We start from the raw sequence: 25197 nt of genomic DNA, 5'->3' as shown, positions 1-25197 counted from the left end.
TGGGTGTCTTATAGCAAAAAATACAGGATAGTTCCATGCAGAGACTAATCCAGGTGGGCAGGCCTTTAAGAATTTCAGATTGACTTCCTTAGTCAATTGAGAAGGGGGGGGGGGAGGGCAGCAGAAGCAACCAAAATTCCAAATATTTTCAGATCTAGCATAGTCTAATGGCTCTTTTTGACACCTCCTTTAGATAATTTGCATTCTCCAAGCCCATTCAATACATGCACACAACACAAGAATCACACTTTGCACAAATAAGCAGGCAGCAGGATCAAGGTGCTGAGCCATTTTGTAGGCTAGTGATCTGTAGGGTGCCTGCAGATACAGTCTCATTCCTCTTGCCTTCAGCCTAAGTTTCCTCAGGATGGCAAGAGGTCTTCAAAATGAAAAAAAAAAAAAAGAAAGGGGAAAAAAAAAGACATTTGCAAAGTTCTATTGCAGCCCAATATTAACACAAAACTTCTGGAAATTCCCAATCATTTATAGTAAATAAAAAAAAATGGAAACAATCTGCATGTAAATGAAAGACAGCATAGATACAGACAGTATGTACACAGTCTTTAATGCCCTGCAGGATACACAGAATGAACAAGGTCTGGTTCTGAATGGGATATATAGCAATTCTGAAATGGTAGTCACAAGTTCTTATATTTGAATTAAAAAATATTATATATGTACCAACAGATCAAACAAGGGGAGGAGCAAGAACACTACCTCTGAAATAAAGCTCAATCATATTTTCAATGCATTCGTATAGTATCATTTTTTAATTCCTAATGTTGCTGTCAAAACCAGATTAATTAAAGTAAGACCATTTAAAACATGCAAGCCATTTCTCAGACTGAATAATTTGTGAGTCTCTCTTGGTCAATACAAATATGCTGAACCATCCAGGAATATTAATGAAACTGGATGAACATAGGTATGGCCCATCTGTAAAACCTTGGACTAGGCTGTCAGGAGAAGGTGAGTGTTGAACCACATCAGTGTTGTCTCTACCCTGGATTCAGCACCTGAAACCATTAAAGCAGCAGAACATTAAATATCACATGATGATTCATTCAGCCATGAATAAATTGCATGTATATGTTAATGTTGATATGAAGGCACAGGACACATCTTTTTCAAATGCCTGCATGGCCCTACCTGCTGAAGTACCCAAATTCCAACTTTAGTTAATAAGCTGGTCTCCTTTCCTGTGAAATACAGAAAATACAGTTATTTTGAAGATAAGAAGAACAAGGACAATATTGGGCAAGGTCCAACTACTAGGACAATTCCCGAACATGTTTAGGAACCTAACTGCTGTTGAGATTACAACTGTAGAAAATTTTAGAAAAGGTTGCTAAAATAGCTTCAGGGATAGAATAAAGCTAAATTGAACAACCAAAACATCTTTGATGATGCCCCAGACCTTGACCAGCCACTGGAATTTTTTATTTAAAGGAATTTAATGAGGGTCTTGATTTTGAGGTCACAAACTTCTTCCTAAATTGTCTAGTTATTATTAACTGTACCATTAGCAAGTGATAAACTGGAATGGAATAAGTAAAAAAGTGACATATAAGTTTATGTCCCTTCTGCTATTACATTTTTCTTCAGTCTTAGAATTGTAGAATGGTTTGGATTGGAGGGGACCTTAAAAACCATAGGGTTCCAACCCTCTGCCATGGGCAGGGACACCTTTGGCTAGACCAGGTTGCGTCCAGCCTGGCCTTGAAATAATAATAATAATTATAACTGCTTGTGGAACACCTGTTAGAGTGACCTCTTTAATCAGCTGCTCTCTGAAGTTTGTGCAGGCCTGGCTGCACCAAGCTGCAGAACATTTCCTGGAAGGCTCTTGTTTACTCCAAGTAAAAGCCTGAAGCAAGCAGAGACATTTGAGTCTGCTGAACATATGTTAAGTACTGTCAAGCCCAGAAACTCCCTGGAAATCTTCACAGTGCTTTCCAGGGGGAACATCCAGCTCATCCTGCCTGCAAACCCGAAGCTGTCCTGGCATTTAACACCTGATGGTGACTCTGCTCTGCAGGGCAGCAATTCTGCCAAGAAAGCCCAGTAGTCCCAATGCAGGAGCAGTCATTAAAACATCTTTCAGTTCCTGAAAGTCCTTCCTGCAGTCAGGCTCAGCTCTCTCTTAGAAAGGGGCTCAGGACTGGACAGACAGCCCTTTTCCTTCCTGGACCAAACTCCTTTGTCCTTGTGAAACAGTAAATATCCTAAAGCACAAGTCCAGCTCTGAGGTGAAGCCTTTCCCCATGATGTTCCCTGGGCAGTCCCAGTGCTGAGCTGCAGCAGTCCCTTGGCTGCAAGACAAACTCGCCCAGCTCATTGTGCCACAGGAGCCTGCAGCCACACGCTGGACACTGGGGATTCAGCCTGGACTGCAGCCAGAGCAGCACCTTTTGAGTGGTTTCCCATCCCTTTTCTTCTAATGCTAACACCATCAGATCTCTAGGCACATGCATACATTCCTTGCAGTAGTCAGGATTATTCCACAAATCAAAAAATTTAAAAAAAAAAACAAAACCAAAACACCCAGCATACAGCGGGTGGTCCATTGCATTCCTTTTACAAAACACCATTCTTTGCAAAATGGTATTTGTAATTTGCAGTCCCATTAACTGGTCACTTTCCACAACCATTAAGTTTATGTATTGGCCACCAATGATTACAATATTCAACAAGCTGTTTTCATGTCAGGGGGTCACCCCTCCCAAACCCCCAATCCCTTCCAGTTCCTTAGGACACAACCCAAAGGGGAACCCTTTGGGATTCCTTCTCGTGGGATCTATACTCCCATACTTACCATCTTAGGAAAGAACCTTTTAAAACCTTTTACAAGCTTTAAAAACCTTTAAAACCTTTTACAAGCTTTCTATAACTTCTTACAATCTTTTACAACTTTTTAGAACCTTTCCCAAAACCCAAGTAGATTTGAAAAACCTCTGAGCCTCACACTGCAAACTTTCTATTAGTGCAACTTATGGGCAGGGAACGTATCTTCAAATAAAGTACCTTAAGTAATGTTGTATTCTTTTCCCCAAAAAGGGCAGAGTGATCTACTCACCAGACCAGGAAACAGGAACAGCTCCCTGAAAATATTTTGGTGTGCACTGGAGTGTTGATGATTCCTCTAGTCCACTGAGTAGGCACCTCTTTGTCCCATCTGGGGTACCAGAAACTGGCACCAAAAGCTGGGAAATAAACTCTTTAACCAGTTTGTTAGGGTAGAAAGTCAACCTAACTTTATCCAGTGTTAGGGTACATGGGGATAACTCCACAGAACATGCCAGTTAACAAACCTTTAATTATTTATACGTTTGCGCAAACAAAGAAATTAGTGTTCATTGGCTTACAAACTACATGGTTCTCTTCAATAAATAGTATTCTATCACCTATTGTTATTTATTTATTGTTTCTAATGCAAATTAATCCACATTTTTAGTCTTTTTTAAATTTATTTATTTTTCCCACATAAAGAGAATCTCAGTAATCGTCTTTGTTAGTTTCTCCTTCATCTCCAGTTTCTGTAAGTGTCTTTGGGTTTAAATTCTGCATTCTTGCGGTAATCCGTGTTTTTCCTGGGCCTTATATGAGTCCAAATCCGGCTAGCATAAGACTCTAGCCCACACGGATCCGCATAGACAAAGGTAAAAGACAAGAGGCGCTCTTCTCCACGCGGGTGCAAGTATCCTGTTTATTGGCTTGGGGCAGGACACAGGTGATGGGTCACCCAGGTACAAAAGAGGGGTTGGAGCTCTCACACAGGAGGTTTTATACCCTAAGGGATGGGGGCGGGGGAGAGAGAACCAGAGCCAATGGGATACCACTGGGGAGGGGCGAAGCACCTGAGGGACAGACCAGGTGTGCAGGGGGGAAACCATGTGATGAGGGAGGGGGAACCCACCACCAGTGCAACAACAACTAAATAAACTATTTACTGCAACACAACACCTCCACTTTTTCTGTTAACTAAAATTGAAAGGAGATGTGTTGGACCATTTGTGCTACTGATTAAAAATTTGTCCACCACCCCGAGAGTCTCCAGTCCTTGAACAGTCCTCAGATTCTTGCTGCCTTGTCCAATCAGGCTTTTTACTTCTCGGAGGGCTGCGTGGGTGTCGGGTGACTTTGATGTTAGGTTCATGCAGCACAGTCCTGTTGGAGTGTCTGTGCCAGGGTCACCCAGATGTTTTAGCGTGGCTGAGGAACGATCTACACAGCTGTCAGACTGCTCAGCGCGAACAGGATCACAACTCGGACAGGGCTCTTCATGAGGTTAAGTGGGAGGTAGATTTCCTGTTCTACAAAGGAAAGCAGACAATTTTTTAAAGAAAATACATACAAGTTCATGGGTCTGCCGGAATGCAGCTGACTTTTCTATGACGATTTTTCTTTCTTTTCCCGGCGGCGTCTTCTCTTGGAGGCAACAGCTGCTTGCTTCTCATCCCCGTCTGCTGGAGCTGGATTTTTAGGGATGAAAGGTTTTACCCACTTTTGGGGTATCCATCGAGGGCCTGAGGGGGTGGATACACATGCATAACCACGCCCCCAGGTGACGAGCTCATAAGGACCCTTGGTTGTCCAAGTTTCTGGGTCCTTAATGAGAACTGGTGGACGCTGTGACAACTTAAACCGGTTGTTATTATTGAAATGACGTATTACCGGAGGGTTCATGTTTTCAAATGAACAATTCAGAAAATTGATGGTAAACAAGGCTTTACAGAGCTTTTGTTGTGGAGTCATCCACACTGCAGAATTTCCCTGCCTAGCCAGAACTTCTTTGAGTGTATGGTGGGCACGTTCGATCACAGCTTGACCTGTGGGGGAGTGGGGAATGCCTGTCTTATGCTCCACTCCCCACTGCTGGACAAACTCCAGGAACTCCTTGGAGGCATACGCTGGGCCATTGTCAGTCTTGATCTCCCTAGGGACCCCCAATACTGAAAAGGCTTGCAGCAAGTGTTGTTTAGCATGCGCAGCCCTTTCCCCTGTGTGGGCAGAGGCATAAACCGCACCTGAGTATGTATCTATGCTGACGTGTACGTATTTCATGCGACCGAAACTGGGAATGTGTGTGATGTCTGTCTGCCACACTTCACAGCTGCCAAGGCCTCGGGGGTTAACCCCAACACCCAGGGATGGCACTGCCTGAAGCTGGCAATTGGGACAGGTGGCCACAATGGCTCGAGCCTGACTTCGTGTTAGCTGGAACTGGCGGATTAGACCTGGAATATTTTGATGGTATTGTTGGTGACTGAGTTTTGCCTGTTGAAAGATGTCTGGAAGGCGTGCCATTTCTGCTGGAGCTGCAAGGGAATCTGCTTTGCGATTACCTTCTGCGATCTCGCCTGGCAAATCGGTGTGTGACCTCACGTGCATCACATAGAAAGGGTGCTCCCGCTGTGAAACCAAATAAATTAGTTTTGAGAGCAACCTGTGGAGATGCCCATCCTCAATGTCCTTGAGAACTGCCTGCTCCGCCCTGGACACTACTCCCGCCACGTAGGCTGAATCGGTAACCAAATTAATTGGCTCCGAAAACTTCTCAAAGGCTCTCACGACTGCGGCCAGTTCAGCAATCTGGGGCGACCCCTCCACAAACTCAACATCAGCTTCCCAATGCTGGGTCTGGGGATTTCTCCAAGTCATCACCGACTTGTGGGATGCTCCAGATGCATCAGTGAACACTGTAAGCGCCTTGAGTGGCCTACGACTCCTTTTCTCAGGAGCAATGAGGTGGAATTCCTCGTTGAACAGCTTGTGTGACGGGACCTGGACTGATACCTGTCCACTGTAGCTGTCCAGGGATAGCTGGAGACTGGCATTGTTCTGGAGCAGGTCATTGAATATTTTCTTTGTCAACTTCTCAGGAGAGCCCTTTCCCTCCTTAGCAAGATGGACTGGGAGGTGAATACACTCAAAGTCACAACCGGCCAGCTCACGCAAACTTAACCTGGCCTTCCAGATCAGCTGAGCTATCAGCTCCTGTGGCTGTGTGATGGTTTTGGATCTCTGACAGGAGAGGAAAACCCACTCTATGATTAGAAGTGGATCTTTTTGTACTTCAAACCACTGGAATATCAATCCGTGTATGTGTGGTAACTTCCCTAAAACAATGAATTCGAAAGGCAGCTCGGGCTTATAACGATGAGCCTGCCTCTCGGCCAAAGCCTTCTGAACTTTTTGGAGGGCGGTTTTTGCCTCTGGGGTCAGTTCCCTGGGAGAGACTAGCTCTCTCTCTCCCTTCAGTAAATTGAGAAGGGGAGCTAGGTCCCTGTTAGTGAGACCCAGCCAAGGCCTGACCCAGTTCAAAGACCCACACAAGGAATGGAGATCTGCTAGGGTTTTGGGATCACTCTTAATTTCCAATTTCTGCGGAACAATGGTCTGCGCAGTGATTTGCAAGCCCAGGTAGTTCCAAGGTGGCATCCTCTGAACCTTGTTTTCCTGCAATTGAAATCCAGCAGAGGTTAAAACTTTAACCACTAGGTCAAGTGTGTCTTGGAGTATTATGTCATCGGGGGCACACACAAGCACATCATCCATGTAGTGTAGGATGATTGCCTCTTTTTTCTGGGCGCGCACTGGGGACAGCAATGAAGCCACGTACCACTGGCAGATGGATGGACTGCATTTCATTCCCTGTGGCAATACTTTCCAGTGGTAGCGCTTCATTGGGGCTTTTCGATTGGTGGTAGGAACAGAAAAGGCAAACCTTTGAGCATCTTCTATGTGTAGAGGGATATGGAAGAAACAGTCCTTGATGTCTAGGACAGCCAATTGCCAATTTTGGGGAAGCATCGCTGGGGAGGGCATCCCTGGTTGGAGAGACCCCATGTCCACAATTTTTTTGTTTATTTCTCTTAAATCTTGGAGGAGCCGCCACTTATCCTTCCCTGGCTTTTTTATTACAAAGACTGGGGAATTCCAGCAGCTAGATGTCTCTTCAATGTGTCCTTTAGCCAATTGTTCTTCCACTAGCTCCTCGAGCGCCTTTATCTTTTCATTACTGAGTGGCCACTGTTTTACCCAGACTGGATCATCATTCAGCCATGTTAACTTGTGGGCGAGGCGCTCCACAGTGGCCGCTTTTAAAAATCCTGGGGTGTCTTAGGAATGACCAGTTTGACTCCCCACTGGGACATGGTGTCTCTACCCCACAAGGGAGCTTTGTAATTAGTAACAAATGGACGGACACTGGCCAATTTTCCGTCTGGTCCTTCAATTTGTACTATGCTTTTTGATATCTTTGCCAATATGACTCCTCCTACACCTTGGATTTGGCCAGCCACAGGCTGCAAATCCCAATGTGACGGCCACAACCTTTCGGGTATGATTGTCACATCTGCCCCTGTGTCAAGCAACCCTTCCACGTGGAGATGTTCTGTTCCACGCATCAGGTTGCATCCCATGATGGGTTTGTCCTCGCCAACCACTTCTGCCCAGTATACACTAGGTGCCTTTTCATCTACCAAAATGTCTGCTGGGACAGGAATGGCCTGGGCGATGATTTGCCCCTTGGCCAAATAGAAGGGTGGCTGTGGACAGCGCGCTAGGAGAATGAGGTTAGGTATGTCCCCTTTGATTGTCATGGGAGCCACCTCAATCTCCATGGGTGTGTGTGCAGTGTCCCCAATAACAAAGTACTCACTGTCCAATTTTGCACAATCTTTTGTAAAGTTCTGCGAGTCCTCAGGTGGGCCCACTCCAATGACCATCCACTGGGTAGACCTGAAAGCAAAAGCTTTGGTGGTCACGGGCTTGAAACGCTTGTGAGACCACCAGATTTTATCCTGTAAATGGCAATGTTGTTTTACCATATCCCACTTCCCTTCCACCCCCCCTTTCTGTTTTGAGGGAGGTTTTCCCTTCAGGGAAGCCCGCCGCATTTATGTCGTGGCACTGGACGGGTTGGCGCTGACTTCGGAGTTTTTTGGTGTGAAGGGTGTCTTTTGTTGCTGGTTTTGAGGGCAGTCCTGGGCAAAGTGTCCTGGTTTTTTGCATATGAAGCAAATGACATGTGTAAGTTGTTCTGGTGACATCTGTCGCCTCCTGACTCCCGGAGATACAGCTGCCACCGTCTCTGGGTTTGTTGGCCTTGACCACGCCTCCCGTGCAGCAAACAGTTCCGCCTTCCTAGCACAGGCTTCGATCATCTCTGCCAGTGTAGGCGGGGGGTTGAGAGGCAGTCCCAGGAGCACCCTGGTGCAGACTTCATTGGCATTCCTCTGTGCCATCTCTTTAACTATTTCCATCTGTGTCTTGGGGTCCCGTACTTGTCGCTCAACCTGTGCACGGAGTTGGTCGACAAACTGCAAGAAACTTTGTGTCCAGGTCACAACAACAAATTTCTCCCTCTGGTAGAAGAGCACTGAAGCATGTCAGTCGCTAAATTTATAATTTGTTTTTCTAACACATGGACATCACCCATAGCTTGCCTGTCATCTGTTAGCAAATTCATGAATTAAATCTCCCTAAAGAAATTCCCTCCCTACACCACTGCACAGGCTCCTTTTAAAAGAAATATTAACTTGTTTGGTAACACTGCCACCCTTAGTTTCCCCTAAAACATGGAGTACTTGAGAAAAACCGGGTTTCAGAAACATCCCACTGGCCCCACTGTGGCTGTTGCTCCATTGTTTTCACAGGAACAATGATGCCCCTGCCCAACAGGCCACTCCCAATCACTGGCTGGAACAATGGATCTCAAACTCTGCTTTGCAAGTCTGGGCTGTTGTCCTTTGCTGCTGCTTTTGATCACGCAGCAATTGTGATTGTGTTCCTTAATCTCCTCAGAATATCATTCATATGCCTTTAAGCACCTTTAGCTGAAGCTGGGCCATACAAGAAGTATGATAAGAAAAAGCTGCTTTTTTGTAAAAAAAAAAAAAAATTGTAGAAAATAGAGCAGCAAGACAGCAGCCAGCATGGACAATACAGAGTGCTTTCCTAGAAGAAAGGAAAACATTTGCACAATTAGACATTGTTTACTGGGAGTGACTAACCCTGTGCCCTCATCCAAGACCAATGTGCCCATACGGGCTCTGAAGGTGCTACAGATCCAGTGCCAAGAGAAACTGGTGACCAGTCACGAGGGATACAGCAGAGACACCAGACAAGGACTGTGCCATGGGTGGCAGCGAGCAGATCAGAAGCATGAGTGCCCTCAGGTATGCCATCTGTGGTTTAATCACCATTCAGACCACAAAGTACAAATTTTCCGACAAGAGACTTTGATATGCAGAGTCCATACTTAAGATTAAAAAAAAAAAAAAATCAGTCTGTAGAGGCATTAATTACCAAGGGGAGGTAATAATGAAATAAATATGCACAGTAGTCCAGAGTCATAAGCAGGAGGACTGTATAGTACGGCACAGGCTGCAAACCCTGCCCCCAGGTTCTGTGAAAATATTTTTGTCTCCTGCACCTACAGCTGCAGCATTGGCAACGCTTGGGAAATCCCTTGTGGAATGTACTCACATGACCTGCAGATACAGCAGTACAGTCCGTGCTCAGAGCTGTTCTGACACTCTAGGTTAAGAAAAAATATATTGTTTTGATAGTCCTTGAAGGAGCACTTTGTGCTGGCAGTCCAGGGTAGGAAAATTAGCCAACACCATTTCCAGTTCCTCCCTCTGGCAAACGAATGCAGAATGTGGGGTTTGTCACATGCCCATGGGCTGACATTTTAACAACCCTAAGTCAGATGTTTAGGTGTTTGTCACTGCTTCTGCATGTATCATCTTCCTGCCTGTTTTGCCAGTGACGTTATTGTTATTATTGAGGCTGAAGGAGAGAGCTGGGAATTCAGCGCCTGACGAAGTGGGGAAGCAGGAGGAGCGAGTCTTGGGGCTGCACATCCAGGGCTGCACGATCAGGGCAGGGAGAGACTTCAGTCAGGGGAGTTGCTGAGGAGAAGTCACCCAGCAATCTGCTCACAGGGCCATGTCTTTGCATCAGAACAGGAAAAAAAACTGGCACTTCTCTCTGATTTGTCATGAGAAATTAAAACCAGGTGTTACCTTAGCTGCCTTGGGAGCAGTCCTGGGGATAAAACCAGCAATTCACAGGATAAGAGGAGTTTGAGATAAGTCTGTTTAAATTGCCAGAATATGTTGGTGGCTTAGGTGAAACAGGCTAGAAAATATCCTCTCTTTTGTGCTTGAGGAAGAGGCATCACTACAGACCTTCAGTACACCTCAGCAACTGCTGTGCTGCGTGCAGTTAGGAAGCAGGGAGGCCAAACACAGGCTTTATAGAAAAGTTTAATGCCATGAAACCAGAATTTTCCCTGGGTCTAAACCCTGGGGTTCCTTCAATCCAAGATATTTGCTATGGGACGGCAAAAAATAATTCCTTCCTTCTGACTCACCCCTCTGAGCTCCTCTGACCTCTCAACCACGGGAGAATGTTTACACGTCCTAGGACAGACAGAAACGTGTGGATGGTGCTTCCTGTACAAACCTCATGCACACGAATAGTGAAGGCTGGGACACACTGGCTGTGACATTCCCACTGTGGGCTGCTTGATGCTTAGGAGATTTGGGCATGCACCTGCTGGAACTGACCATTAGCGGGAAGTCACACTACCCCGTACTAAACAAAAGTATTTGGTATAAAAAATGTACTGGTAAAAAAAGCTTAGAAAGTAAAGGACCTGCAAGAGTTTTTTGCAGACACACTTCAGCCATCCAAAAGTAGGTGTCATGATTCAGGTGAGAAAATCACACCCCAACACATCTTTTCCTACCTCTGTTCATCCTCAGTCAAGACTTGGGGTTGAATTAGGAAATCTGTGTCTTTTACCTCTGCCTTTGGTGTGGCCATGGAGAATCACCTTATGCATCTGGCTGTTCCACCCATATTCTGCTACAGCTAAAACACCTGTACAGATAGAAGATCAGCCTTGGCAAAATTCTGCTTCCTCTAGGTAAAGTATGCAATGAAAAAATAATTTAACACAATCCAGTTCATTGTCCCTAGGGTAGCAGCAATTGATTTTTATCCTGATTTGAGCATGCTGAACCATTCATTAATGCCTGTTCTTCTGCTGATCAGTGAATAATTTTGAGTTGATCTACTCCTAGGGGGAAAAAAACCAGATATTGTATGTGCCAGCTGAGTAACTGGGCCGAAATTGGCTCGCTGTTTCGGCTTGTTTGCAGGCCTTTAGCTGCCTGCAGTTTGCAACACGCATCTGGTGTGACACATCACATGGCACGCTTTCTGCCACCGAGACGCTACTGACAAGGCAACAGCCCCGATCCAACAGCCTCGGGGACGAGAACAAGCGATTATTTTTGTGTGTGCGTGTCACGGAGAGCGCAGGTCACATTCACTTGGCCCAGCGGGGGCATTCGGGCCTCACCCGCGGAGCCCCCAGCCGTGTCTCCAGGGCGGTGCGGTGTCCCGCTACGGCTGGGGCCGTGTTTATAACCCTGAGTCACGCTGCGGAGGGCGGGCGGCGCTCTGGTGCCTTTAGGCTTAAAAAAAAAAAAAAAAAAAAAAACTTTAAAATATTTATTTGTTTGTTTGTTTATTGCCGGGCAATAAATCGCTGCACGAACAGGACGCGCCCTTCCCTGTCCCCTCACCTCTCCCCATCCCGGGCACCGCAACTCCCCGTGACGTCAGAGCGCGGCTCGGCTCGGGGGGCACCTCCCCGTGACGTCATGGCACGGCTCGGCGGCGGGGGCCACCCCGCGTGACGTCACCCCGCCGAGGCTCGGGGCGGGGCCTGTCCGTGACGTCACGGCGGCGCTGTGTCGGGCGGCTCCCCGTGAGGCGGGAGCGGCCGGAGCTCGGCGGGCGTCGGGGCCGAGGCCGGGCGGATCTCTGTGCGCAGCGCGGCCAGGGCGGAGGCAGCTGCAGCAGCAGCCGCGAGCGGAGTGTCAGCCCGGCGCCATGAAGTTCCAGTACAAGGAAGACCACCCGTTCGAGTACAGGAAAAAAGAAGGGGAAAAGATCCGGAAGAAATACCCCGACAGAGTCCCCGTGAGTGCGCGCTGCCAGGGCGGCCATGGCTGCGAGCCCGGGCTCGGCCGCCTTTGTTTTCCGTGCCGGCCGTCGGCTGCTGCTCGCCTTCTATTGAAGGCGAAAGAAATGAGTTTAGTGCAGATGACGGTGATTTCGCTGCTCTGATTCAAATCCCCGGCTGCTTTTCTCCTTAGTGCGAAGCTGGGGCTATTTATGATGCGCGAAGGGCTGCAGTATGGGTGGGGGGTGGAATACACCTTTTCCCCTGGGATCCACAGTAACCCCAGTGGGAACGCTGCTGATCTTTTTCTGGCATGCGTAGGGGTGAGTGGGGAAGGAGCTCACCCTTGTTTCTGTGAAAATGGAGATCAGTGAGTGGGTTAACTGGGTATTCTTCATACTAAACATGGTTTGCATCCGGGTCATCACATACGTCCCTGTTATTTTTATTTTTACTTAACTTTGGCATGCCTTTTCGATATAGCCTTGCTCTTTTTCTTTGCATGAGCAAAAACGTGATACTTCTCAATCCTTTTGCCCTCCTGTTTAATCATCCTGTGGAGAAAATGTCACTTGGAATGCAAGGTCATCTAGCTAAATTTTGCTTCCTCATTCTTAGGCCCCTTTGGAGTGCCTGTGGGAAACTTCTGGCTTCGTAATTCTGAATAATTATTGGGACGGGAAAAAAAAGAAATGACAAATCTAATTAAGTGTAGAGTGTTTTTTCCTTTTTAATAAACATCTTGCAAATATTCTTTTTTTCCATCCCCACTGGAGAGGTCTGCCCTAGATTTACTGCACAGGTGTACTGTATTCAAAAAAACTGGGACTCCCCCTGTAAAGCTAATGATAAAGGGGTAACAGTTACACCCCATGTTTTTCCTGCAGGCTAACAGCATGTTTTATCTTGGGAGTGACCCTCAAATAGACTTGAAAACGTTTCTGGAAGTCAGTATTTGGGTGCCTTTGTTCTCTCTGCTTTTGGGAGGCTTGGCATAGTATAGGTTGAGCATGCAGCAGGGCAGCTTGAAGTGTGTGGGGTTGGGTATTTATGATGAGGGCTCTGTAGGTCGGGTCAGAGAGAAGGTGTAAATTGAGGATTAACATGGCAGATTGCACAGCAGGCCATGACAAATGTGTCAGGAAGAGCCCTGTGGGGAGCCCAGGACAAGGCCCAGTCTGGCAGGAGGTAAAGGAGGTCAGGATAGGAGGGGCATCAGCAGAACTTTGTGAAGAAAACCAGGACCAGAATTATAAGGTGTGCTGGAGTTAAGAATTACTGGAATGATGCGTGGCAAGACCCAGACGTGAATTATTAGGGTTAGCCTCTTGTCAGAGCTGCATACAAAGAAATGAATGCAGCACTCTGTTCTTCACATCACTTCTGTGTCTGCCCTTCCTGACAGCAGGATCCTTGAAGATGTCATCCTTTTGGCTGCCTACACTGCAGTGCCGTGATACATCTCAGCATTTTGATGAGATTTCACTGCCCTGCATTATCACAGTCACCACTCAGCAGCAGCTCAAACATAGATAGTCTGTATTCTGCCCTTAGGATTTTCTTTGTAGTTTTTTTTAGGTATGTGAAGGGTTTAATGCTTCAGAAGAGATAACCTGCATTATCCAGCAAACTGACTACAGTTGCCAGTCAGAATAACAGAGCATCTCCATTCCTTGTGTGCATCTTTGCAGGAGGGAGGTGTTTCTTAACATCTCTTAAATCAGTGGATCTACAAGCCCCCTCCTTCCCCCCACCCCCATCCAGTTAGGGTAGTCACAGCAAGTAGTTTGGCTTGTCAGTAGGTTTTTTAATTAGAGGCAAGAACTAAAGGTTTCTCCCCACAGCAGTTTACTGTGTTAGGTTCTGCTTTGTTTGGCTGTGCTGGTAAAAAGTGTGAGAAGTGCTGTTGCTGCTCAGTGAGATTGTGGTACTGTCCTTCCCTCACAGCATTTATCAAACTGCCTGAAGGAGCTTGAGTGCCTTGTGCTAACTTAGGTATTTGAAAATCTTGAAGTAGCTGAGGCAACCGTGTTTCTGTTTTAAAATCAAACCTGGAAATTTCAGAGGGTTTGGCTGTGGTGACCACACTGAAATGGAGCACAGGGAAAAGATGTCCTAATTGGTACCTCTCTGGTGTGAGATATTTTGCAGACACTCACTTGGCTCTAGAATGATTCAGGTTAACACAGCACTATGTCCAGGATAAAATACACCAAGCTTATGGTAACATTTTGTTCTGGTGTGGTGTCTCAGTGGTGGAGCAACATCATTTTGCTTCCAAAGAAGTCTTAGTCCACAGCAGTTCAATCTTTTCTCTTACACAACAACTGTATTTGCTGATTTGGGTTGCCAAAGAACAATGGGAGCATGGAACCCTTAGAAATCAGTCCCACAGTGTTTCAGATGGAGTATTTACTAGTATGGGGCCTAAGGGAATTAAAAAGTTTAGAAATTTCAGAAAATCCAGCTTTAGATTTAGTTTGGGTGTTCAGAATGGCTTCTGCAGAACAGCAAGCCACATAGATTGAAACGTGGTGTGTCTTTTACCAGTTCAAAAATACATATCACAAAAAAACCCTGCAGTTTTTTTCTGCACAAACACAGTAGTTCCAAAGGTTTCAATGGAAAAGGAGATCAGGTCACTTTGGAATAATTCCTGTTTCTGAGGTAAATATTTTGCCTAGCTCTGCTAGCAAAAATTATCTTTTAGCCAAAGACCTCTTGGTCTGATTGATCTTAAATCTGCTGAGTATTTTTCTGTGTTAGAATATAAGGAAATTAGTATTTTTGTCAAGAGATGTCAGTGGGTCCAGCTGCCCAGATGGTAGGCTGGTTTTAATTATTGTGTGTTTACTTGACTAAGGAAATGTCCATAGCTATGTGAAATATAGATAATAAACTTAAAGGATGTTAATTTCAGAGGAGATGATAACTCCTGAAGAACTGGAGATTTAAAAAAAATATTCCCCAACGAGCTGTAGTTTCTCTTTAATTATTTGCTTCATTCCAGAGCACTTGGTGTTGGTGAAAGTAGAAATTGGGATGTGGGACTACTAGGAGTAGGGCTGATTTTGTGCAAGGCAGTTTGGAACTGTAACCTGGAAACAGTTTAACTTACTTTTGTTCATGTATTACCCTCCTGACAGCTTCTGCACACAAAATTAACCTGAATTGGGAACGTCAAGGTGCCCTGTTTTTGGTTTTTTTTTTTCAGCCATCATGGTTTATTTTTATGTCTGTTCTGGACTCTTTTTTTCACTCACCATGCTTACTGCTGCAGGCCTGGGCTCCCAGCACAGCTATTGGGAGTGATTTTAGGTTGTCTCCTGTTCTTCTTCTTTAAATCATCTCACCTGTGTGTTCTTTAATGTTGTGTATTTGTTACAGATATACCTCAAGGCCTGGTAGCACCATCAGAGGGTAATGTAGTATCCTTATCCACTGATGCTTTTTGGACCATTTTGGTTTATGATACTCATCATCTGTTTCTTGCTTTCTCTCTCCCTCTTTCCAGGTAATCGTGGAAAAAGCACCCAAAGCCAGAGTACCTGACCTAGACAAAAGAAAGTATCTCGTGCCTTCTGACCTCACAGGTAACAATGTCTACCTCCTTTCTTCCTGATTTTCATTGAGAGAGTCTCAGAAATGCTTTTTGCTCTGTGATCAGCACAAAGAATATATCCAGACAGGCTCAACATCTCGTTTATGTGCTGTCTTTGTTATATTTATACCTTATAGCCTGGATTACAACATGCAGAATTCTCTGAGATCTTTTGAGGTATCTCACTGGCTTAGCTAGCGTGTCACAGCTGAGTTCTAACCATGACAACAGTGACTAACTAAATTGTGTGTCATGGGCAGTGTCGTGGCCAGTCAGTGACGTCCTAGCTGCAGACTTGCCAGAGGCTGTACTCTTGTTGCAAGAAGAGACAAGTTCTTGCAATAGTCCCATCCTTTTTCCACCCCTGTAGCTGTAGTCATAGCTACAAAGTTCTTTTTCTGAATGGTCATGGTGATCTTGAGTATGATTACATCTGCTTTTATTTAAGAATGAGTTAAAGGAACAGCATTTCTTCTTCTTGCAGTATTTAATGGACTGTGAAAAACTTTCTTGTGCAATGTAGTTCAAGTAAATAATAAGGATTTTTTTTTCAGGAGTGATATAACCATTTACACCAAGGCTAAATTCTCTAAGATGTCTTTGATCTGTAGGATTTAAAGGTTAAGTTAGTTAAATATCTTCCCACCAATTCCTCTCAGTAGAGCATTTCATACCATAGGAGGTGGAGTGTGGATTTATAGGGGTGTGTACATAGCATGGGCTGTGTACCTGAGAAACTGCCAGCTCTGAGTGGATTGCTGCTCATGTGGTTAGAGTCATGAAGTTACTGCTTTCTTTTCTTGTTTGTTTTCCTGCATTGTTCATGTTCCCCTACTTTTTATATGCAGCATATGACTTCCACCACCAAAAGAAAACAGCCATAGTTAGGTTAAAATACAGAAATAAACAGCAACAACAACAACAACAAAAAAAAAACCTCCAACATTCCTTCTGCATCTTAAGGCATTCTTTGTTCCTCTTCAGTTGGTCAATTCTACTTCTTAATCCGAAAGCGGATCCACCTGAGGCCGGAAGATGCTTTGTTCTTCTTCGTCAATAACACCATCCCTCCCACCAGTGCTACCATGGGCCAGCTGTATGAGGTAAGCCTGGCCCTTTTCTCTTCCCTTTCATTGGCAGGAGCAATGTCCAGAAGTGTCAGTGGTTTCAGTTTGGTCACAGATGCCTGAACATGGGCACCCTCTTGCCCTGAGCTGTATCCCGTCACCTGATATGGGGAATTCCATCCCCCACTTAGGAGCCTGGGGAGCCTTACCAATTCAACTGGTTGTTTGCTGTTGAAAGGGTTGTGGCAAATACTTGCCCCAGCAATGATATATTGCTTCTACTATTTTAACAAAGTATTGAAATAAACCACTTCCTTTTCAGCGATTAGGGCTGGGGAGGGTGGAGAAAATAGGTTTTGCTGTGTATACAAAAGAGATTTCCTTTTAGCCAGTAAAAGGGCCAGTATCACTGGATGTCCATCTGTCTCTGAGGAGCACTTTTTCTTTGTCTAGAATTACTTTTTCCTCACTGTGTGAGGACTATGTAGGATGCTGTGAGTATTGCTGCCCACTATTTCTACTCAGCAGTGTTATTTGATCAGCCTTAAAGCATATTGGATAGCCATATTTCTCACCATATTTCTCAATTCTAGAGCCATTATATCATGGGTGGCTTGCAGCCTAGATTGATTTCTCCTTGATTTTTCCTTCTGCTGGTGTTTTAATAAAAGAGCTCTGGCATGGTGCTGTGAGCCTTGTTTGGCCTGTCACTTTTTGACAATAACTAGACATTTCATTAGCCTGTGTATTGATGAAGATAATAAAAAATAACATAGGCAAGGTGCTTTCCAAATCTGAACATGTTGAAGGAAAGTGTCTGACTGTCCAGAGCTGAGGTCAGATCTCTGTTGCTGGCACTCCACAGAATTTTTGTGTCACTTGATCTTAAGACCATACCACTGCTGAGATACTGGTGAACAGTCAGAGCTGTTTGTCTTGCATGCTTGCAATACAGCCTGGCTGTGGCTCTTCAAGTAAATTCCCTGTGTGCAGAAATGTGCCCTGCCTGTGTGTAGAAGCAGAGCTGTGGCCAGAGTTCTCTTTGGTCTTGGGAAGTGAAGCCTTCCATGTAAACAGAGAGGAGCAATGGAAGAGAAGTTACCTGCTCGTGTTACAATGATCTCTGGGTTGAGCTTTCTCGCATGTAGTGAGTTTCCAGCTTTGGCTCCTCACTTTGTCCCTTTGTCCCCTGGCAGGATAACCACGAGGAGGACTATTTTCTTTATGTGGCCTACAGTGATGAGAGCGTCTATGGCAAGTGAGCAGCAGCCCCCCAGGCATGCAGGCTGGATGGACTGATGGAATGGATTGGCGGGGAGGGGGTTGCTGGAGAGGCAGGATGCATGAGAAGAGAAAAAGAGAACTGGAAGTGAACCACATGCACAATGTCATCAGCTTCCACACATTAATTATCACCATTTTTTCTTAAATTGAGGGGAGTCAGGGTAGGGGGACAGGGTGAACTTGAAGACTAAGGGGAGGTTCCACACTGGGGGGGCTGGGGAAACTCCACTGTTCACAATTCTTCTCTTGCCACAGCTGGAAGTAGTTAGTGCTGGAGGCTGCTAGACAAGCCAGTGTAGTGAAGCTCCAAGAGAGTGACTGGGCAGGATGGCCATTTTCATGTAACCCTTTCATTGGATGAAGAAGGCATGCCATGTATTGTACACTGACCTTGTCCTGTCTTGTCCACGGCTCCCATTCAGTGAGCTGTGAAATACTTTACTCTGCCCACACAAGACTGTCCTGTGCTGACAGTCCTCACTCCAGCTACTGCCTGTGAATTGTTCCAAGGGTACTGTGTTTCCCATCATTTCCATCAGTATTAGAAGGGCTGGTAGCTCTGTCCATCAGTATTATTAGAAGGGCTTACTCTGAGGGCTGGGAACTCCTCAGCTGTGAGACATGAAGGTTGGGGAAAGGAAGGAAAAATTCTGCAATTTTTTTTTTCCTTTAATTGCAACTGCTGGACAGAAAAATGACCCTTTTGTTCTTTTCGGTGTAGTCAACTGATAAACTCTTAAGCACAGGGCTAGAAAGGACCTCAAGAGCCCCAAGCTCTGAGACAGGACTGAGTATCCCAAACATGTCCACCTTGGCTGCTCATCAAACTTGTTCTTACTGAACTTCAATGAGGAAGATCCTGGAGGCTGCTGAGATTGTTTGTTCAGTTCCTAGCTAGCCTACAAGTGAGATGGCTTTTCCTGATACCTAACTTTAGTCACCCTTGCTGTGCATTAAGGCAACTAACTACTAGTGGTCTTGTTTTTGGTGAACACAGAAAATTATCTATCAGTGTTGTCCTTGTACCAGTCTTCTGCAGATTTGAAGATGGCAGAGCTCCTGTGGGTTTAGCCTTCCCTTCCATGTCTCATCCCTCTACAGCCCTTGCACCACGTGGCCAAGCATAGGAAATCAGTCATTGCCACATGTGTTTTGCTGGCTTTTTGTGATTGGGTAACAGTGCCTCTCTATGCCACAAGAGAGGTTCTTTTAGACTTGAAGGGAAAAAGGAACAGATTATCTGTAGGTTTTTTTCTTATTTTGTTTTAAGCCAGTGTTGTTCTTAGAAGGGTGTGAGATGCTGTGCAAGCCTTATGCTGTCATGCCAAAGTAGTTTCTTCTCAGTGGCACAAGCAGCAGATTTTCCCATTACTGCCGTAACTATGATGAAGGAGTAGGTCTTGGAGAGTGAGCTGACATTCAGGAAAATTCTGGGGTCTTACCTAAAAATCAGAGAAGTAGGCCTGAATTACTGTAAACATTCCTACATTTAAAAGAGGGACCAAGAGGGGGCAAAAGAGAAGAAGGATGGAGAATACAGGTGAATTCCAAACGAAGTTTAAGGCGTTTGCTCAGTTTACTTACTTGTAAAGTTAGATCACCATTCCCTGTGTTCCTCAGGAATGAGAAATCAAGATGAGTGCTCCTCTGAGTGTGGGGAACAGGAAATCAGGTTTCAGCCTTCTCTGACTGTTGTTACGTGGAGGTGCATGAGGCAGGAGAGCTGATGGGATTGTCAAGTGGGAGTTACTGGCAGAACCGTGTCAAGGTCAGGGAGGGCAGTGTGGTGGGATGGGAGGGTTACTGCCTGTGTGGGTGGAAAGTACCAGAAGAATGGGAGAGAAGGGAGGAGCCACAGAGAATGCAGAGTAGTCAGAATGGGCAGACAGAAAATGAGGGCACAGATGATGAAGTGGTTGGCATAATATCCCCAGTATTACATCCTGAACTTCAGGTTTGCTGTTCCATCCTGTGTTCATCTGGAATAAATGTGTTTGGATGAGTTGTACCTACTGCCAACTTGGATAACTGCACTGCCCGTACTGCTCAGTCCTCTCTTTTAGACTCGCTCTCCTTCAACGACCAGGCTTTCTTCACATCCTTTGGGTGCAAATCTGCATCAATCTCTTGTTTTGGGAAGCTCTGAATATTCTGAAGCAGAGGACAGACCCAGGAGGCTTTCTAGGATAAAAGAGAAGACACAGGCAGATGGTGTGCATCTCTCTGCTGCTGTCCCACTTGTTCATGCCAAGCACGTAGTTAAGCACACTCGGGAGAAAGAGTTGGCATCTGGGGTGCTTGGTTCTGTGTTCAGTCCTCCCCTCTCACTGCTGGGTTTAAATGACACGTGGGACTAATCACAACTGTTTGTTACGTGTAGAGTTTACTATTTAATTTAGTTCTTTTACAGTTCTTTCAATTGAAGTGTGGCATTTCTGTTTTTGTGCTAGTATTGTACACGGTAATGATGGTAATTTTTTTGTGTTGGTTAGCTGCAGGTTCTTGTAAAATAAAGTTCAGACTAGAGCTTAATCAACTTACCAATAAAGATGCATTTGAAAAATCCCAGATTGGTCCAAAATGGGTGACTAGCATTTCTTCCCAATGGGGGCTTGTAAATGAAGGGACAACTTTGCTAGAAGTTTTGCTGCTGCTTTTTCCCACAACCCCAGGTTTACTCTTTCCTGTTTCCCAGGACAAGTCCCATCTCTCCTATTTTTGGTGATATTGTCACATACACACCTGGCTGTGTCTTGTTATGCCACTAGTGGGACTTTTAATTAGACCTGGATGATGTAAGAAAGTCTTAAAAATGCATAATGAATGCAATGATGCATTTTCTGCCATTTTAAGGCCTTGAACAGTGATGGGGCATCACTAGCCTTACCTGTCCCTGCCAGGCACCTTGGGCCACCTGCCCTAATGCCCATGACCCAGGACTGTTTGTATCTCTCCTCGTGCTGTCCCTGTCAGCCTCTCAGGACTGTGGCCACCTCTCTTGGCGCTGCTGCAGCAAGGCTGGCCTGAAGCTGCCCTCGGCCCTGTACAGCCCCCTGAGGCCCTGCCCTCAGCCCTGCATAGCCATGAGCCTGCCGAGGCCCTGCCCTCAGCCCTGCCCAGCCACGAACCCGCCGAGGCCCTGCCCTCAGCCCTGCACAGCCACGAACCCGCCGAGGCCCTGCCCTCAGCCCTGCACAGCCACGAACCCGCCGAGGCCCTGCCCTCAGCCCTGCACAGCCACGAACCCGCCGAGGCCCTGCCCTCAGCCCTGCATAGCCATGAGCCTGCCGAGGCCCTGCCCTCAGCCCTGCCCAGCCACGAGCCCGGCGAGGCCCTGCCCTCAGCCCTGCACAGCCTCGAACCCGCTGAGGCCCTGCCCTCAGCCCTGCACAGCCATGAGCCTGCCGAGGTCCTGCCTTTGCCAGGCCCTAGCAGGTCAGCGGGCTTCCTGCCTCGTCACTTTTGGATGGGGCTGGTCACCACATCTGGCTGTGCTCCACTGCCTCTGATGGGTGCAGTAGGACAAGTCCCATGTGCTGTGCCAGCCAAGTCCCTCACGCAATCACGCGTCCGTCCTGTGTCACTGCAGCCCAGGCTGAGGTGGAACTCATCATGGGGAAGAAGTGAGAGGCCCAGGGTGCCTGCCATGCCACAAGGTCCTCTAAAGGTAGGAGAGCAAAGATAAGGAAATCTGGGATCCCTTGAAAAAGAAGCCTGCAGTAGTGACAAATGAGGCTGCTTTTCCTTGTGGATATTTGTGCACTGAGGGGGAAGGAGTCCTGCTGGGAGCTGGCAAAACCAGCAGGTGCCATTTGTTCAGCACCATTCAGACTCCAAGCCAGGCTCTGGCAGCATGTGAAGAGGAAAGGGATGCATGCTTTCATCTGGAGAAGCAGTGACAGACGTGCTACTTCCTGCCCCTCCCTCTCTCCTTCCATGTCACCTGTGGTTTGTGTGGGTCCCTCTGGCTGAGGGGGCAGGAATCAGATCCAGCCATGGCCATGCTCCAGGGGGACCATTGGCTTCAATGAGTGAGGGAGTTGCTTGGAGTGATAAAGTGAAGAATTAGAACACTGAAATCCACAGGCATAAAACTTGCTATGCTTAATGAGACCTTCTCTTCCTGCTGCATACAGAGGGGAGCCATTTGAGAGCTTCTGTTGCTGCTGCTGAAGGATACAGTAATTCATCCTGCATTGGAGCCTGCCCACAGCAGCAATTTCTGAGCTTATATCCACCACTGTGACTGAAACAAGCTGCCCCTGTATGGCAGAAGGGTGCTGTGACTACAGCCAGATGGGCATAGATGCAGCTAAAAGCATACTCTATTAGCTGAAATAATTTGAATTTCAGTTTCGAATACAGTAAAGATTTTTCTGTGTGGATTGTGGTATCATCTGCTGGCTCAGGTAGAAAAGTGATATGAAGTATATCTAAGTAGTCATCTCCCACTTCCCCTCTCACCCCTTTCCTAGAAATTGGTGCCACAGATGTTTGTACCTGCCATACTGCTTTGCATGTTTGTATCAGTGCCATTGCTGAGAGGCACTAACACAAAATGTGCAGGCCAGTACATTGCTGAATGTAATTTACCTGTTCCAAATGTGGAATACTAGCTTATGCTCCTAGGCTGTTTTATTTATAACCTTTGTTTTGTGGATTATAGAAATGGTATTAAAGCAAGGCCTGGGGGAAATGATGAGCTCAGCTGGTTTAGAGAGGTTAAATAATTAATACTCTGCCTCGGTCACTATTGCTGCACCTGGGATCCTTTTTCCAGTCATCCTGGTGCTTTCCTTTGAAGAAAATATTTTTCTGGAGCAGAGACTACCCAAGTTAAGAGATCACTTATTTTGGGGCCTTACAACATCACTGTGAAGGACTTATCTGGACTAACATAAAAAGTCCCAAGTTGTGCTAAACACTGATGTTTTCCATAAAACAGTCATGTCTGAGATGAAAGAAACACTGATTAAAACAGAAATAAGACTACCAGAGGGAAAAAAGTCACTTGGTAGTCTCATATGAAAATTGTTGTCACTCGGTCTCAGATGAATGCTTCCCCAGGGTGAGGCACAGAGAGTGACTGGAAAGCTCATTGCTGGCAGGGCACTTGCAGGACTGACCCAAGCAGAGCACACCTGACCACAAACAACAACTGCCCCAGCCCCTGTTGCCAATCTTTTGGAGGTGTTTGTGTTCCGAGAAGCTTGCAGGCATCCCAAAGCACAGCCCAGGCCTCGATATAGATGTGTTACAGGAGTTAGTTAATATTCTACTGAAAAAGCTGGATCTTGCAGCACCTTTCCCTAAAGAAAGGGTCTGATTCTCCCTGATTTTGCACTCTGTCCAATGCCATCTGCATGTTGTACTGTTCTTTGGGAATGAAAAGATTGTTAACAAATGCTTAAAACAGTGCTACATGGAAGCAGGGGGAGAACATAAAGGTCCTAACTTTCAAGTGAGGACATTGCTAGAACTGCAGTAAGGTTGAATGTACTGAATTATTAGCTGAAGGAAAAACTGATCTGATTCATTTTCTTACCAGTCTTTATTCCCCCCATACATGGGAGGAGTCTTTGTCAGAGCTCAGGACCCTGTTTTGGCTTTTTGTCACAACCCTCTCTTTATCACTTGAGCTACCTCCTGCAGTGTCCACACACCATTCAGAAACCTAGAGAGCTTTCAGGAGGTAGCAGTGTTTGTGCCTCACCATCCTTAAGCCAATGGATATAACCCTTTCGGGCTGGTAAAACCTTGGGTTTGTTAGCTTGCTACTTGACCCCTTTACCATTTTCCATGTAGCAGCAGACCTTGAGGTCAGCAAATGTAAATCCTCACATTAATAAATTCCTACTGTTTGCAGAGGATTTAACTCTCTGCTGTTTACAAGGGCAAAAGCATTCCTACTCACTGTTGCCAGCACATGTGGCAAGTGTCCCAGCTGCCACCAAATCTGCAGACTGTTTCCTTGCTGCTGAAAATCCGGCTTTGCTCTCCCAAATAAGATCCCTTCTGCTAGCGCTCAGCAGATTATGGATGCTGTTCCCAAGGGACTGATGGAGCACAGAAGGTGACAAGAGGGTGGCAACTGTCTGCAAAACTTGAGAGTGTTTCGGGTGTCAGCGTTTGTTTGAGTGTCAGGGAGATCAGGAGTTCATGGCGTATACACTTGTACAGACAGTTCTCCTCCTTGGTGGAAACCCTGTACCTTTCCTTTGCCTCTTGTGTCCTCTGGTATGCTGCTATTCCTCCAGTAGCACCTGTCCTTTTCCCAGCAAGATTAGCAAGAAAGGTTTCCCCAATCTCTGGTGACCCTCCAACCACCTTCTCTCTCAGAGATGACAGAAGGCTGAGATGTTCTCTCACGCAGCAGCCATCCCCTATCTCCATGACCTGGGGTTCAAAGACGTTTTGCAGCCAGTGAGCAGGGCTGAAAATTCCTCACGTCTCACATCATTCCCACAGTGCATACACACCTGTGAACACACCACCTTGCCCACACACCCAGAAGTGTGGCTACTTCCTGTACACCACACCATGCTTGTCCCAAACACACCTGGAACACAAACACATCCACCTTTTCTGCCACACCTCCTACCACAGAGTGGAAATGAACAGTGAAACGCAGGGTGGAAAAATCATGGAGTAATACACAGTCATGGGCTTCGGGTGACTGCAGAAAAACTTGCAAGTGAAAAAGGAGAGAAAAAAGAACCTGTAGCTCTCAGAAAAGTCTACAACCACTAAAGTGTCTCTCATCTATGGAGTGCAAAGAATGCCAAGAAAGCATTGTGTCACAGGAAACCCTGAAAGAAGGAAGCACACTACACACAGGCATATTTCAGAGGTAAAGAAATAAGAAATTCCCCTCTTTCCCTTTGCAACTGAAGGTGAAAATTAGAGTCTGAAAAAGGAGGACCCTTCTGACTAGGAATGAGTTGTGTTGGGATGAAAAGAGGGAAGTAAAGCTGGTGTATTTTCAGTTTGTGGAGTGCAGATGGAGGTAGTAGCATGGTGGAACAAGGTGTGGGAGGGGAGTGAGGACAGATGAGTGAGGAGACTGCAGGATATAGATGAACCTGGCAGAATTGTGTGGGAAGCCCAGCACTGAAGTAGCATCTTCATTTCCAAGGCAGGAGTGAAAAAGACTTAAACTAATGCCAAACGTATTGCAGAAAAAGCTCCTCCAGATTAGGTGGGTGGTTGCTCCAGCAGGTACAGGACATCCTAATTGCTTTTGCCTGTTGTTACAT

The 25197-nt window shown here is 46.1% G+C and overlaps 2 protein-coding genes across 2 annotated transcripts in view; both read left to right on the top strand.

Moving 5' to 3' along the window:
* Positions 1 to 11792: 11792 nt before the first annotated feature.
* GABARAPL1 (GABA type A receptor associated protein like 1) lies at positions 11793 to 20506 on the top strand. Its single transcript, XM_009094089.4, has 4 exons — positions 11793 to 12006; positions 15504 to 15582; positions 16575 to 16693; positions 17854 to 20506. Exons 1-4 carry the CDS (start codon positions 11917 to 11919, stop codon positions 17917 to 17919), a joined length of 354 nt encoding a protein of 117 aa, XP_009092337.3. The 5' UTR covers positions 11793 to 11916; the 3' UTR covers positions 17920 to 20506.
* A 775-nt stretch (positions 20507 to 21281) lies between these two features.
* Positions 21282 to 25197, top strand: part of SYCE3 (synaptonemal complex central element protein 3) — a 46066-nt gene continuing 42150 nt past the window's right edge. The window contains exon 1 of the mRNA XM_050970159.1: positions 21282 to 21608. Coding sequence (XP_050826116.1) covers positions 21408 to 21608 — 201 coding nt within the window. The 5' untranslated portion in view covers positions 21282 to 21407. The remainder of the gene's footprint in view (positions 21609 to 25197) is intronic.

This window comes from Serinus canaria, chromosome 1A (genome assembly GCF_022539315.1).
Source record: "Serinus canaria isolate serCan28SL12 chromosome 1A, serCan2020, whole genome shotgun sequence".
Classification (NCBI taxonomy): domain Eukaryota; kingdom Metazoa; phylum Chordata; class Aves; order Passeriformes; family Fringillidae; genus Serinus; species Serinus canaria.
The sequence above is the reverse complement of the archived record's forward strand: the minus strand, read 5'-3'. Positions and strand labels throughout refer to the sequence as shown.

Excerpts from the sequence above, each read along its gene's own strand:
- GABARAPL1 (XM_009094089.4), top strand. The coding sequence starts at position 11,917 with ATGAAGTTCCAGTACAAGGAAGACCACCCGTTCGAGTACAGGAAAAAA. Across the intron at positions 12,007-15,503 it reads AATACCCCGACAGAGTCCCC|GTAATCGTGGAAAAAGCACC; the intron begins GTGAGTGCGCGC and ends CCCTCTTTCCAG. Across the intron at positions 15,583-16,574 it reads CGTGCCTTCTGACCTCACAG|TTGGTCAATTCTACTTCTTA; the intron begins GTAACAATGTCT and ends GTTCCTCTTCAG.